The 17,379-nt window shown below is 32.4% G+C and overlaps 1 protein-coding gene across 1 annotated transcript in view; it reads right to left on the bottom strand.

Annotated features, from left to right (window-relative positions):
* The window catches only part of LOC111003509 (chondroitin sulfate synthase 1), a 34,384-nt gene extending 17,802 nt beyond the window's left edge, over positions 1 to 16,582 (bottom strand). The window contains exon 1 of the mRNA XM_022274042.2: positions 15,224 to 16,582. Within this exon, the coding sequence (XP_022129734.2) occupies positions 15,224 to 15,988 (765 nt within the window). The 5' untranslated portion in view covers positions 15,989 to 16,582. The remainder of the gene's footprint in view (positions 1 to 15,223) is intronic.
* Between the last annotated feature and the right edge of the window lie 797 nt (positions 16,583 to 17,379).

The following is a 17,379-nucleotide window of genomic DNA, read 5'->3' on the forward strand; positions in this document are numbered from 1 at the left end:
TAATATTAAAATTTTGCCATTGTAAAATGATAATTATCAATCAATCACGGATATAAAATTCATTATCATTTCTGTTATAATAAATGGATATGGTATGTTTTGTGTATTGATTATATGATTAATTACTGTAACTAATTAAAAAAAACTTAAAATGATTTGCTTAACATGTGATTAATATCTGGTTTCTATATAATTTAAAATGGAGTACTTAGGTACTGCTTCAGTCAGCATTATCCACGTTTCATCATCATCAGTAAACCAAAGCCCAGGTCATGTTTCAGGTTCAACGTTTTGAAAAAAGCATCTAAAATGGTCTTCTCTATTCAGTGATATAATAAAAAAGGGGTTTAAAACAGTTTACAGCTTGTTATAAATAGTGATTTAAGGTAACGAAGAACAAATAAAACCAAATTTCTTAACCTACGTTGTAATAATAATAATTAAAGGTGGAAATATTGAAAACTAAAATTTAAACAATTTGGTCCCTTAGTGTCCCTTTAATGCTGGCATTTCCTCTATTGCCTTATATTGCGATATTTGTTCGTTGAGAGAGGAAAGCACCACTGATAGAATTGTTTAACAATTATTAATAACTTATAAATTATTAATACATTTGCATTAATAAATTCGTGCCAAATGAAATACGTTTCCATGTCCTAAACACAATATTCTTTATTCTAAATCAATCCTTGTGATACGGCGTCAAATTACTTGCATCCATTGACACAAATGTTGTCATTTGGCGTCAATTTGGTCAATTGTCCAATGAACCAGCTGGCCCGAACGTTTATAAACATAACCTTTATCGCTATAATCAATTAAAGGTTAATATATGATTTGTAATTAATTTGTGCCCGTTTCTTTATTTAGCACTAGGCCGAGGGAGGTAATGATTAGCACTAGGCCCTTGCTCTGTAACTTTCAATAGTGACAGCGATACTGATCCCGTCAGTTTTGTATGCGATTTTGTCGCAGTTCTGATAATATTGGCTAGGAATTAACTGTCTTGAATCTAGATTATAGGGCCGCAGCTTTATGTACGTCAAAATATAACTTTAATATGTAATATAAGTTTGAGATCGATTGACACCGATTGAGAGAGAGAGTGAAAAAGGGAGAGCGAGAAAACGCTAATGGTTGATGTATTAATTTATTTAATTATAAGTAATCTTACAGCTTATAGACATATTATAAGGCAAAATACAAAGACAATATTAGACAGACAAAGCCAAAACAGATTATATAAAAACAATATATATGAAACAGAAAAAGGTAAGTACATTAATAGACAAAGATGCATTAAAAAAAACTAATTCGTTTAGTAGCCTATACATTACAAATTTAGATGGCAAATTCTGTTGCATAACGTCTTGTGCAGCAAACGCAGATTTGTTATTTATTTATATTATTATTAGCACGTACATACAGTGAGTAAACAGTGTGAATATAGATAAACACATACATGCAGCGATCTTAAACCGGTACATGATCATCTATTGGGGAATTTACCTTAGGAATAATTAATTTAGAAAGAAGTTTCACTTCTGGCAAGTGTAATTTGTACGCACGCGCCTTTTTTTATCGCTCATCGGGAGAACAACTACGTTTTAAAACTTATAAAATAAATAATTGTTTTTTGTATCCTTAATCCTAGTAAACTAATAACAAATACGATGAACCTCGGTCAAGCGACTTGATAAAAATCGATAAGAAAAAATATTGAAAAATAACGATAACAGATAATTGATTGATTCATTGATAAGTAAATCTTTACTAAATGTTAAGTGATGGAAAATATATTCTCTCTTTCTATAAATAACAATTAAATAGTCTAATTGCAAAGTTTTTACTAAAATTCCCATGTGTCTCATTTCATCACAACGTAAACGCAATTTGACAGAAAGAGGCGAAAGTATAGTTAAGTTAGAACCACCTGCCCAATGAAGTATATCCGTAGCGTACCAATAAAAGGCAACGCATTTGCGAGCCTTCTGGGAATGTGAGTGTCGGGCGGCGGTATATTCTAACACCAGATAAAACTCCTGTTACATAAAAAACCTTTAAATGAGTGTGAGAATTGATTTGGCTTATAAAAATATTGGCGATTTTTAAATAATATTTACGTCTTTACAAAGTTTCTGTTTCATTTAAAAGTATCGTAGTGTGAATAGGCCGCCGAGTAAACAAGGGTCAAATAGAATCAGTAGAAAGTATCGCTCTCACCGGCTTGTTCATACATTATCAACTAGCCACTACGAGCTGGAGTGGCCTACATCTCCACAGATTAACGGGCAGTGGGCAAATTTCCTTATTACAAGAACACTCGTGCGTCCTACAGCTATCCTATTCATTATATTGGTCAACTATTTGTTAGACTATATTTCTCTTATTTGGCAGCGCTCAAGATAAAATTGTGACCTGAGATTCGACTTGGATTACAATTAGCGTTTCCAGATGTCCCGTATCTTAGTTTAAAATGTCTCTGTCCCCTATTCAAACCGGTGTCCATTTTTTTATTATTTTTATTAAATCTTTAAAAATTAAAATTAAATGTGTATATTAACTGCTGACGCAAACGAATTACTTAATTATCCCCGTACGTAATAAGTGGAGTGATGTGATAAATAAATCCACCAATACAACAATCATGATTTAATAAAAAGGGAGTAACAACCGTTTAATTACGATTATAATTGTATAGATATTTATAAATATGCTAAAACCAATAAAAGTTGTTTGCTCCTCAGTATAATGCTGAGCCAGAACCAATTACAGCCACAGCACACACGCATTACACATTTTAAAAGAACCGAATGAGAATTTTTTTTTTTATGATTATTTATTAATAATAATAATAATAAAATTTCTTTTAGGTATCAAAAACAATACATTATTAACGATATCGCATTTTAATTTTTTCTTTCTTTGATTATTGTTATTTTGTGTGGTTATGTGTGTGTGTGTGTTTTGTTTGTAATAAATGTTATGTCTGTCTGTCTGTATTCTAAAAATTAAATTGGTCGTTTGTTATAATTATATATTTCACCACTGGTAATTTATCCAACTATGGCGAGGTCGTTTGATGTCTAGAAGCTAAATAATGTATGTAATCAATCACGTTGAACTTGAAATTAATGTGCATTAGGCGCACTGCCCTTGCTGCATATTTAATAGTTATACTCAAAATTCATTGGACATTTATTAGCCGAGACAAATAGCTGTTTCTAGAATACCTAGCGTTTAGTCTCGCAGTTCAGTCTTGACGGCTGGATAATATTAAATATATTGTAGTTAGACATATGGTATCAACTATTTTATGGATATTTATATCTGCTACGAAATTGGGGTACATCACTTTGCTCAATAGAGCAACAATTGCCTTCTTACAACAACAATATCCTATCAATCACTTCAAAATCATTTGAAGCTCTCATAAGGAGCTTTTTACATTTTTACTACAATACTAAAAGATTTTGAAGCTTGAATATTTCAGTATCGTAACTTCACGAGATTTAAAGCGCTTTATCACAATTATTTTATTAAAATAAGACTATTTCGACACCATACAAATATTTTCCATAAATAAATAGTTTATTAAACAAACGAATGAAGTGATTTCATCAAAGTATGTACTTTGCAATACGTTGCAATTTCATTTGCCCTACGTAGGTAAACAGTCTTGGATATTCTTAAACTATTGTAGGGTAACCATTTATTATTCAGTAATTTTTATTTATTCTTTTCACATTAACTTCCCGAATAAATAATTTTTGTATGGCCACAACTGGAACTAAACCCATATAACCCTCTTCTATTACCGCTGGCGTATAGCAGGCGGAAAGTAATAAACGGCGCAAATAAAAATAATCTTTCCTCTGACTTTGATTTTGTTCCTTGTGTTTCAATTGAAGTAAAGCCTCTCTTGGGCATGGGGATTAAGTTCACAAGTGCCAATTAAAGAAGTAGGCACCTGGTAGCTTTTACCAGTGACTATAGGTAGAGCCTCCTATACTCTTAGCTCTACCAAATGCTTACCAAATGCCCCATGCATTTGTTCAGCGTGTACGTATAGCGAATATATTCCGTTCACCTATCCTCGTACTTACGAACTACTGAAGGTACGGTTTGAACCACGAAGCCTATTGCTCTAAATGATTAAATATTATCCTCAATGAAGGGTCACCCTAGTATAGCACTTACACTTAATAAGTATTATTTTTATATTCCACAATACGCTTGGTTAGCATACATTGTGATCCAATTAGTTCATGAAAGTGATTTAATAGTTTTCTTAGTATTTATGTTTTCTCAGTCAAGATAGATATTACGACTTTATTTTAACCTCAAACAAAACAAAAGCCTAATGACTGCCTTTTCTCTCTTTTTCTTCTTCGTAGTCTTTATTACTAAATGGAGCCCTATCCGATTAGTCAACATGCTGCCTCCACACCACTCTTTCATCAGCATGTCTCAGTGAATTAGAGATTTATTATTATATTGTATAGAGAGACGTCATCTTGAAAAAATAAAGGTTTGGACAATTATTAGCCACAGGACCTAACAAATTGTATCCAAGTGTTTCATAATACAATAGGTATAGACTATGGAATTAAGTTAATTTTATTTTAAATTACATTTTATACCTGTACCAAGATCAAGCTCCATAAAGATACTTTACGCGTCGGTCATAAAAGGCAATATATAATTAAATCCAAGTTGTATATAGAACCATTAAAAATAAAATAGGACGTTATTACCTCAGGTAAGCAAGAAGGTATCTTAATAACTTTACCTCACTTAATATATTGACATTACACAATTGTCGAAAACAATCTTGGCGCCAGCTATTTTCTTTTTACAGTTTTGAACATAAAATGTCTACAATTATTGCTCACACATTAAAGATCGAGGTTCTAGATTAATTCAAAAAAACCTTCTTTAATTGAAGTTTATAAATAAAAATACGCAAGTACTAATTCAGTCGCGTCCGAGTCCATTAAATTTCAATTTATTTTATTGATTGCAAATAAAAGATTCAAGTTCAATCGATTCAGTTCTTTATAACTGTGTAATAGACTTGACTATTGAATGACAATGTTATTTTAAATTATTTGGTTGCGAGCCTTACCAATACTTATAGCCAAATAACAGTTTTGTATACTGCAATTATGCATTTATTTTTCAATTGATCAATATTATGTGAAATGATAAGACAGAAAACAGTTTCTATATCCAAAATCGTAATTCCTGCGGGTTGTCGATTTTCTTACGTGCGTACAGTAACTCGTAGTTGGTTTCATAGAGAATTCTATATTGAAACCAAGATGGATGTCCCGTGATAAAATCTTGTAAGAAAACAAACTCCTAACTTCCTTCTAAGCCTGACACAACGCATTGACTTTTAGGTATTCTCCTTTCATCAACACATGTGCAAATGTGAATTGTACCTACACATAAAAAATGTTCCAAGGATGGGGTTCCGACGCACAACATGGGAGACCTAACCTAACCAAAAGATCCACACTTCTTTATAAGATATCGTGTAGCTTATAAACAATTCAACTAATTAACATATTATTGGTAACAAGGAAGCATACAAAAGCATAATCTTTTCAAAGTTTTATTTAATTCAGTGTTTAACGTGTTGTAACCTGGCCGCTTTAAATTGTCGGTAATTTCCTTTCCGATTAGTCACTTAAGTGCCACAACACACGAGATATTTTGAGGTAACTGCGTAGATTACAAAACTTGAATTTTATTGTTATTGTCAATGTGTATCTATGAGGACAATATCATGCACCCGTGTCTTCGCACACAAATGCATTATACATTATAAATTATAATAGTATCTTCCACGTAAGCCGATAAATAGATCGGACGCTTTTTTTCTATAAGACGCGATTTTTTTTTATATTTCCTTTAAACTAGCGACCTCTTTCGTACGGAACTATAATAGATAATACGTAAGTATATGTTACCCTCTTTACCAACTTAACTGTGTTACTCCGCTTTAACCACGGTTCTGATGTGGCATATGATAGCAGGGTAGTATTGACCTAGGCGTTAACTAAAAACTAACGTGAAACGCGGGTTGTGTAAAAATCAAATCATCTTTCTCTTTGTAGGGTTGTATCTAATCGTTAACAACAGTGAAGGCAAACATTGTGTGAATTAATGGGCCAAAAAATCGAGAATTAGGCACATAACTATATTACTATTAACGGCAAATAAGAGCCTAAAACGTATATAAGATTTCCCATATTAATTATTATTACAACAGTGAAAGAGAATTCATTAATGTAAGTTCCATACATAATTTTTACTAAAATATAGCCTATAAGTTCCTCGATCTTCCTCCAAAAAGCTTATGTAATCTATACATATATTACTTCACGCATATTTTTAATACAGTTGCGTATAGTTTTATAAAATTAATCAATTTAATAAAACTATTTTCTTTTTTTCTCTTTTCTCCAAGCAACAAATTCATCGTACGTATATGTAGCGACTTTTTTACTTTTCCGGTAAAATGTTCTCCGAAGCATTTTTTGCAATAATTCTAGGCTCGGGTGCTGTGAATTCAAATAAAATTCCTCAAAATTACTCATTTTGTGTAACAAACAACTCAACTCGCAAGAACATTTTTGGAAAATGGCGCCAACCGTAAGCAGAGATTTTTTTGTTTTCTTTACCCATTGTGAGCAGGCAAAGGTTACTATGCCCATACAGCCAAATCTTCAGTAGATTTTTTTATTGATATGAAATTAAATTTAATGAGATGAAATGAAAAGAAACCTAACATAACTCATTGAATCCAATTGTTAAATCTGATATTGAAACAAATTACTTAGTAGCTTTTTTTAGAAACATTTGCATGATGGTGATTTTTTTAGTATCAACTTCGTGGTTAGTTTTTTCTTTTTAATAGACATTGTTTTGACAGTTGGGAAAGAAAACGCATAAGTGTGTAATAGACTACATCCCGAACGATATACGTCCCTGCAATCGTCGTCTGCAATCTACGTCGCTAGTTTTTGAGTGTATTAAAAATACTTAAAATTACTATTGCATTTTCTAAAAATAGTTTAATTTTTTCCATGAAAGGGATTTTATGCCTTTTTAGAATGAAAAAAATCGCGCTTAGTTGTCATTTCAGTTAAAATATTGTGTATTAAGTTTTGAGACAAAAGTTTTAAATAAATTTAATATCCAATACAACACAAGTTGGACCAATATCCAAAGGCATAAAAACTATACTTAATTATATATAGATACCGGATACATAAAATGTGCATACCATTAAGTAATAAAAAATCTTTATCAACTAGGAAACCTATGTTTATTAATTTATAAGCTATATCATTTCCATTGAATTATTTTTGATGTCTTTAAAATTTATCTACTGATAAAATCAAAGTATTTATTTAACTTTGAATATTACCGACAAACATGTTAAATGATTATAAAATCAAATGAATACAACCGACCAAAGCTCTGTTTTCTAGTTATCTGTTTTTTCGTATTAAAATTTTGTATGTTTTTGCACGAATATTTTATGACAATACAATAGTTGATAAATAATAATACGCTGTGGTGCGACCACCTCTATGTGGAACCGGCTGTCGTCGAGGTATTTTCAAACCAATTTGGCTTATTATTTTAAGGATTTGTAATCCCTCTTAAAAGGCTGGCAATACACTCGCGAGCCTGGTATTGTGATCCATGGGCGGCGGGATCACTTAACACCAGATGAGTATTTTGCCCGACTGCGTTCTTTAGAAAAAGTTAAACATATATATATGTATATCTTTATCTAACCACTGTTATAATAGACACGCTCGCACATATTTTTTTGCGCGTCTATCGAGAATGGCACCCAAATATTGATATTCTGTTGGCAATGTAATTCTTGAAACTGTTTATAAAACTGAATTCATATCAATCGCCAAAATTGTGCTAAGTATCCTACTTTGGAATTCCGTACCTCTTGATATAAGACGAGCTCAGTCTTATAAGTAAGTAAAATTTTAAGCTAAATCTTAACACATAAAAATTTAGCTTTAATTTTTTTTGGTTTAGTTCAGTTTTAGTTAGTTTACGTGTTCTTTTTTTGTTAATTAACCTAAACCAATATGTCGGTAATACAAGTATTATTTATTTCCTTAAATAAAAAGATAATATAAATCTTCTATAAGGCTAAAAGTCAGTTAGTTTAACTCACACTGACGTAAACTAACAGAAACCATACAAGGTGGGCGGCCTTCGAGCGTCACTTTGTACTTGAACTCTTAAGTTTTTGTTCAGTTGCCGCAATCAACTGAATTTGCGTATTTTAACGTGGTTATGGAAACAATGAGCAGAGCTAAATATAATTTCATCAAAACCATTACGTTTAGGAAAAATCAAATCTCGTAACGCGGTTATTCTACCGTAAAGTTATGACTTGTGAGATCCTTGTACTACCAAGTCGGTCTATTCAGTCCCTACTTAAGGGCCCTTCTGTTTAAAGGTATTATATAATTAGCTATCGTAAAGACATCTCATACAGATAAAAATATTTTTATATTGACATACCATATCAATATAAAAATATTTTATGTTTTAAAAGTTTTTTAGATGATGGGCACTCACGCGCTGCCCAGCTCAGCACATGCAATACCAAACGGAAAAATATTAATATTATGCTGTTCTCTTCAAATAATAGGATTTTGACAGATGGAGGTTTATAGTGTGCTTATACTTGTATCGTTATTAAAAATATATTTTTCCCAACTGCTAGTGTGCTTATTTGAGAACTGGCAATAAATGTAAAATTAGAAGCATTTAATTAATATATATACATTTTTGACAGTGAACATTTTGTTACCTATATGAATAAATGATTTCGATCTGATTTAATTTTATTAGAACCTTAAGGTATTTCTCATCACAGTAATATTAACCTGATAAAACTCTTAATTAAATATGTCAATCTCCACGCCACCATCACATTCCCGAGTATGAGAGTCAAGTTTGTTAGTGTCTATCTTACCTTATATTCGATATATTAAAACTTTTATCAAAGGTGCATTCTTAATCCCAATTATTATATAATTTGATTGAAATGATAATGATTTTAAACGACACATAAATCATACACGAAACTTAAACAATAATTTGATATTGAACTAATTTCGAAAGGGCAATGACCAAATGGATGTAGGTGAGTTTCTGTCCTCAATGGAGAATAAATATTATACTGGATAACGACCTTATGTCTGAAAAGATAAGGTAGATATTGGTGTGCAGGTGTAACGTCGTGCTCAGCCAATTTTCTTAAAAGTATAAAAGCCTATTTTCGTGGGTTTGACAATATTTAAACTATTTTAATGAACCGAAAGTAAGTGTTTGGAGGTTTACATTGTTCAATAAGTAGGGTGAATATCACTTTTAATTAAAAACTTATTCGCATTAGCCAAATGTATTTCAGTATTAAAGAAGAAAGTTGGTAACAGAATATTATTGCATCATTTTTGATTCAGTTTCCATTGCATATTTATAATTGAAATAATTAGATGATCATAACGTACATTATCGTAATGATTAAAATTGATCTTAGCAATTCACTTATTTGTTTATTAAAAAAAACAAAAAAGGTTGTTTTTAAAAACAGTAAACTATGGTCCACCTAACGTTGCGTTCAAAAAACTCATTTTGTGAGTAATAACACACAAAACGTGGCAAAACGCCCGCCGGCTACGAGCTCATGGCGAGTCTGTTCAAATAAATCTCTTCCGCAGTCATTGCGCATGTCTAATTAAACTACTTTTAAAGGCAAGTAAATACTTATTCAAATATATCAAAGGTACGGTTATTTTAATAGTAATTTTATGGATCATTAGTCTTACAAGCATTTAACTTACGTAATTTGGTTTATTTTAGCCATAATAAAAATATGTTTTGATGAGATTTGGGGGCTTTCTTAAATCATTGCTACCCTATCCACTTACCTCAAGCATTAATTAATGTACCGTAGGAGTGTTTGCAAAAAACATTACTCATTTGTTGCTTTTTTCTGTCACTTTTTATGCTGTCTCTACTATTAGATTAAATGTATCGCTCTTCGAACATTAAAACATGATAATTTAAGAACTGATTAATAAACGTGTCGCCGTGTAAGGTAACTTTGAAATTAATTTTACCTGGGACTAACAGTTTTTCTTCGAACTCGATACTTATTTAGTAAGAGATTCCGTCAGGTAGACTATTGTTACGTTTTTTGCCGATTTTTTCGGATGTTTGCTTAAATACCTCCTATAGAGTTGCTATACAAAATAACATATTAAGAAGTCACATGGTCTGTATACGCAAACAAAAACGCGTACGTAGACAGACAATATACATTACATTTTATTCCTACTCAAAGTAAAACCTTGGAAAATTAGAAATAAGTAATGGACGCTTTTATTGGTGTCTTTATTAAATGGTTTTAGAATATTAACACGTCATGTTATAAAAACGTTCCCCTCGCATACGGTATCTTTGCGAAGAATCAAATATCTTATCAATGACAAATTTTATGAAGAAATATAGAGGTCAATCACTTCAAATGTAGAACATTTACTAGCTATGGACCTGGAATTTCAATGCGAAAAACTTTCACGGACGATAGGCTTGGTACAAAATCACTTTAAGAGAGTGATCATAAGCTAATGACATTCCCATATCAATTAGTTACTGGGTCAAGACTTGGAGACTATCAAAATTTATCAAGCCCCAACTGGCGACTATAACCTTTAAACTTATGTTTTTCCTAATATACATTACTTATATGTATACTCAGCTTGTATAAATAAATCTATCAAAAACTGTTTAACCAAATTGACAAAATGTTACGACTAGATTTTGAATAACAAGCCTGCTCAACGATTTAGTAATCTATAAAATAACAGTAGTTTTAACAAATATTATTCAAACATCTCCACTCTTTGAAATAATATAGCTAGCGATGTACATCTTTTTTAATACAAAAAGCGTGTTTTTAGACCCTATAAAACTCGTTTTATATCGAACGTAAATGGGGCGAAATGTCCTTCAAACCCATTATTTATGGTAGCCCCAGTGTAATGGAAACCAGTTCAGACTGAGATTTGTGAAACAAAATGCGTTTGAATTTTGCGAGACATTGAACCCCAGATAACGGGTCACTCAATTATATGCGACAATTACTAACATTTTTTATTCCATACAGCAAAAAATTAATTACTCAATATGTAATCAAATCAAACTTAAATAATGTGAATAAAAATTCTACTACTTCCTAATCAACAACGTAGAATTGACGAGAAAATGAAATGACAAGAAACTGTCCGCCAGTCATTTTAATCCAATTATAAACAAAAATGCTTGAAAATACAGATTTTCTACACCACAGAACATAGCTAAATTGACTAATGCAGAGACTATAAAAAATATAGTAATAATAAACAAAATGGGACTGTAGGTGCCTTTTCTCTTGAGGGTCGACTGACGTTATACCGTATGACGCCGGGTACATTTTAATTAACCCTATACAAATAATGTTGTATAATTCCCTAATTAAAAGAAGCTTTAAAGAATGTATATATATAAATTAATTTCTGTTCGTTTGTTTCGCTAATACTCGATAATGGCTGGACCGATTTGGATAATTATTATGATCTTGAAATATTTTTGGAAGTTCAGGGAAGGTTTAAACAATGAGAAATATAAATAGTAAAGAAAAATATTAAAAACGACAATTAATTTCCGATAGAAATTATTCCTAGCTGGGAAAAAATTGATGTCGTGTCTGTTGCCTTTCCTCATATTTTAAATTGTTGCCTTTAAGTGATTAACAGCGGCTGCAGTCGAGTTTAATAAAAAAAAACATAGGATCAAATAATGGATATCGAAAAGTTAAACTAAGATTCTCATTTGCGTATCAGTTGTTACATTTTTTAACGTTTTTCGTTGTTGTAGGATTGACATCCTAACTGATATTAAGATAATTCTTTGAATCTTCTTTACTTATACTGTGCCACAAAATACATGAAAATTATTGCCAAAACCTTTTGAGATTAATCTAAACTTATAATAACCGTATATTAAAAAAACTAATTCGGTGTCCATTAAATGTACATTTAATAAATAAATATGGGAAAATAAGCGGAGAGAAATCTATGCAAACTATATTTCGTAAACTTATTAAAAAGCTATATGATATCAAAAACTGGTTACAATTAAGATCTTTAAATCAATGTAATAAATGACATGTATCTATTAATTAGTTACTACTTCACGTTTTTTAATTTTATTGCGCGCAATATATGCGATGTATCGCATAATTTATTAAGGTATATTTAATATAGTTTTTATTAGTTCATTAGACAAGCCATGGTGCCTAATAAGTAAATAGTGTAGAGATGTGAATATTCGTTGAATTATTCGCATAGAACTATTGTGATAGTTTGTCATGTATTCTATACGAAATCGGTGTTTACATGTTGTGTTGTTTATGTGTTGGTGGTAAGTACATGCAGTATAGTGTACAAATATTATTCACAAGTAAATTTGCGCCGCTATTATATCTTCCAAAAACTTAAGTGGGAATGAGAGGGTCACAACGCTCGCTTGAACAATGGCAGATGAACAAACAGAGGTCGCCCTCTTGCACGGTGAGCTGACAAGCTAAAAGAAGTTTTTGGAGAAGATTGGCGGAAAATGCTCAAGATAAAGTTAGATAGGACGCCTTTGTTATGTTACTTTAAATAAAAGTTATAAAATTCGAAGTGTGTTTCTCTTATGTATCAAGGATTATATGAGGCTAAATTATATAAAATCTTGGTCCATACAAACCTTGTTCTATTAAACTTATAGTTATTGTTCCTGCTAAAGGTGCTTTAAAACATAGTCTCCTTTCGCTTGCCGTTTAAATCTGCCATTACTCTTTCCATGAAAATTATTAATCATAATGTTAAGGAACCAAGGGTCCGCTTACAAATCGATACAATTATCTATAGCCTAGTTTAACCATTCTTTGATAAGCGTGATTATATTATTACGTACTTTAGGGCATTAGAAGCATTTTTGTACTTTGGGCTACGTTTTGAATCTACTGCAGTTTCTTCCTAATCCCATTGTTACAGATTGCCTAAACGCCCTTCACAGTAGTAAATTTGTCAATTGACTTGATTTTAATACTGTAAACTCGTGGTTTTATAATCAAAACCTGAGAGTATCTAATAAATAAATATGGAATACAATTAAAGGTATTATATACCTGCACTTTTGTCTCTGCGATCACGTAAAATTTTAAATAATATAGATGATTAGATAGCGGACCTTAATCAGGGCTATGTATGTACCTACTAAACACGCTAATACTTTATTGTAGCTATAAATTATTGTATTTATAGTTTCTGCTTCTAACCAATTATGAACGAATTTAAAGTTTTATATTTGCAGTAATTTTTCGCTATTATCGTCTATATATCATATTAATAGAAAAATTCTTATGTATTATAATAAATATTACACATTTGTACTTTTGCACGTTTAACTATTTGCAATTATTTCGCAATTAGATTGCTGCATTATCTCTAACACTGAAAGTTGAGGGAAGCAGAGGGAAACCATTCTAGGGAATTGTAATAAATATATGTACTATGTTTGATATGTTAATTGGAAATGCTTGTCAAAATCCCGATAAGTTGTAAATGAGTCATAACAATTTCATGGTAATTTTTAAATTCGCCGCAGTGCAGATAACGTTAAGTTCTCTTAGGTTAAAATTGAGTAATAATTAGCAAATATAATTACGTTTCCGGTTTCACAAAACATTAATGTCATTTACAAAATTGGTTAAAACCGTTATTAATTTGCGCATGGTTTATTTTTATATAATATATATTTTTGTTTTATAACTAGGTTACCGACATTTTTGAGAAAGCCAACCCCATCTTTACTCATTGTCATCTTTTATTATGTAAAAATAACTTAATAGTGTGATTTATAAGGCTTGGGGCAGGCTGCCTTTATTTACATTTAAAGTAATTTAATGAATTGTACCATAAATAGTATATTGTTAAGTTTCATGCATGCAAGCATGAGAAAGAAGTTCTTGCGAATTTGCGATGAATCAAACCCATCCTGACTTGAAGTTTATCAACGGAGGCGAAAATTGTCCATTGGTCTGAGATGGGGCTAAAACTTTTTGATGTATTTATATTGTTTTATGATAAACTATTGTCTGCTTAGTGTTGACCACTTTGATTTACATATACTAAACTACGTACCGGCTTTGCACGGGTTGCCTTTTTTATTTTTTTTGGATTATATGTTTTTTTTAATATTTTGGAACATTTTTTTGATGTATCCTAAATAGGTTTCGCAACGCATGGGATGAAAGAAGATTATAGACATTTTTTACACCTTGGATAATATTTTTGTAGTTAAAGTAAGGTAGGTTGTTATTTTTTCTTACAATTAAAATTATTATTAAACCTATATTAATCAGTGATAAATAGGCGATGGCAAGAGACCGGACGGTATGAGTTTGATTCCAGTTCCCATTAGTCCCATTCGGTGTCGAGACCCTTGGTCCGTGGGGTCCTAGCGCGTTATGGCTTTTTTGCTCTTTAGGAGAACGAAGAGCTGGCAGCTACCTCGCACAAAGAATTAGTCTAGCTATTCAAAGGGGGAACGCTGCCAGAATCTTCGGAACCTTGCATAAAGGGACTCCTTTTAATAATATTTATTAAGTAATAATTAAATTTTAAGGTTAGTTATTAGGTATATTTTTATGTATTATGTTATGTGTTTTGAATAAAGTATAATGTTATCAGTGATATTGTAGCATTCAAATGGTGTAAGAATTTTTAAAATTGGTCAAGTAATTTTTTAGCCAATTCCTTACAAACTAGTATGAAGTATAAGATAGATATATCTGTCATAGTAATGAAGTCATTGTCCTTAGGGTTTATCGACGTTATAATATCTTTTAGGTCATAGAGTTCTTTAATTCCCTCTGTCACCGAGTACAGAAACTGGTTTCTTAGCACTACTAAAAAAACAAAGAGAAATATAGATATCTCTTTAACTAGTTATAGAGCCTCAAAATAGGCTTATAGTGAGGTAACCTAATCGCAATATCAGCACACACAAGCAAAATCATGTTACAGAATATTAAATTACAACAATTAAGCATTGTATTATATCGACTTACATCGTAGCTCCATGTGCAGGAAACTCCGGCAAATTTCGCGACACACCTTCCGAGTTCCACATCTTCATGAGTAGTATAAAGGTGCTTTAAGCAGTATTTTACATGAGGTGCCACTCTTCGGAGAGTTTCCCTCGATATAAGCACTCCCGGCCCGCCCATACAAAAGTTTTCATTGTAGTCCAGAGCCAGTGCATCTCTTTCAGCGGTGGTACCTCTTCCCGCTTGACCGATAAACTGCGGCTTTCTACTATCCACGGAACGCAAGAATTCTTCTAATTTGTCACCACGCACGTACACATCGTCATCCGCACGCATGAACCATTCGAACCTTTCTCCATAGTTTTCGTACATGTATAATAACATTAGGAACGACTTCTTCTGAGGAGGATAGCTGTCGTCGACATAGCGCAAGGGAATTAAGGGCAAACCAGGTGCTCGCGACACTTCAGAACTAAAGAATGCTAATCGGCCAGGAAGGTCCTGAGCCCACGTGTCGTAAACTGCTTTTGCTCTCGTATTCAAATACTGTTCCGCAGTCATCACACCCACAAACACTAAAGTCCTATTTGAGTTTTGTATCGTTTCCTCGGCCGTCAAGCCTATCACCGCTAATGGGTCAGGGGGAGCGTATAATTTTGCAGCTTCCGGACAAGTCTCAATGGACGTCCGAGTGGAAGGTCTTAAGCATAATTTTAAGAATACTCCAAGCGTAACTCCGGCTATTACTCCGGCCACCAGATGCATCCATTTATTTCTTCGCGGCATCGTGACACTATAACAATCGCAGCCGCTGTTAGCAGTTTACCACATGTGGGCATTCCCAGAATATCTGTTTTCTTTTTGTTACAACATAAGCGGCCCGCTTTATTTCGCGAACGATTTACATGGTCAATGAATTATAAACGTAATAAAATAAAATTAGGACGTCACTATCTCTATCACGCGGCTATATCGGATTTAAGATGTTATCGAAGAAACGATTGTGTCGCGGCGCGCTACGAAACGAAAAAACATTTTAGCGCGAAATTGACAATACGAGCAACTTTAACGCCGCTCTCTATGCAACTGGACGGCCGACAGGCGGGCGGCGAGTGGCGACGGCTGACGGTGGACCGGGCGCGAGCCGTCTCAAAACAAAACGCAGCAGTAATTCCGGTTGTCCGCACAATATCACCGCTCTTGCTTGCACGCATGTTAAATAGCTAAATTTGTCCTTATCTTGGCCAATATGATCCGATTTCGAATAGACTTGTCTCATTCATCTACTACAGAAGTACAAAGATAAGCATTAAGCAACTGACTAGGCGTCAGAAAGTTGATTGTCGGCTGATGACTATCAAGAGGAATGGATCTGTGAAAACCGAGAAGCCGCAAATGTGTTAGGAAGCCAAAGATCTAATAAATGACGTGTCTGACGGCACTGTTTGTAATTTGCATGTTAGTTTGTGACGTAAATTTACACATTATGAGGGCACGCACCTGACTCCGATTACGCTGATGTAGGAATTCTTGAATGTAATTAGTAAACTAATAAAAAATATGAATGTAATAATTATATTTTTTCCTTACTTAACCCTGTCAGTCCTTAATTAACATTCATGTGATGCGATTACATACACGTGCTATTACTATTAGTTTATTCGAAATAAAAAATATAACAGATTTATCACGTAACCTAACCTACAGGGCTTTGAACCTTTATGAATTGTTTATATATTCAGGATAACATTAATTATAATAATTTATGGCTTATTGACTAAGTTTGATTTGATATTTTTTATTTTTAATATACATTGACTTTACAGTAGGTAATTGTACAAAAAAACATTTATGAGACGTCAAACACTTGTAGACGGCGCAAGTTTATAAAAAAAGGCATGAGAACGTGGTACAAGTAAAAAAAAACCTGCTGCATGTGTGGACAGAATTCATTTGCATGACAGATGCAGGATGTAGTAATAAAAAGTGCAGTAAAAAATGTTAGCTATTTCGATGCGAATCTTAACAAAAGTCATCTGTATCAACTGATAGTTTTAGAGGCTTCTGCTCACGTTAAACATTAAGGAAATTTTACTTTCGATAACTCAATAATCAAATACGAGTGGCGTTTTAAATTTCCTTTCAAAATAATGTTTACTCTTCGCTGCTAGCTTGTA

The sequence above is a fragment of the Pieris rapae genome, chromosome 5, assembly GCF_905147795.1.
Source record: "Pieris rapae chromosome 5, ilPieRapa1.1, whole genome shotgun sequence".
In the NCBI taxonomy this organism is placed as follows: Eukaryota; Metazoa; Arthropoda; class Insecta; order Lepidoptera; family Pieridae; genus Pieris; species Pieris rapae.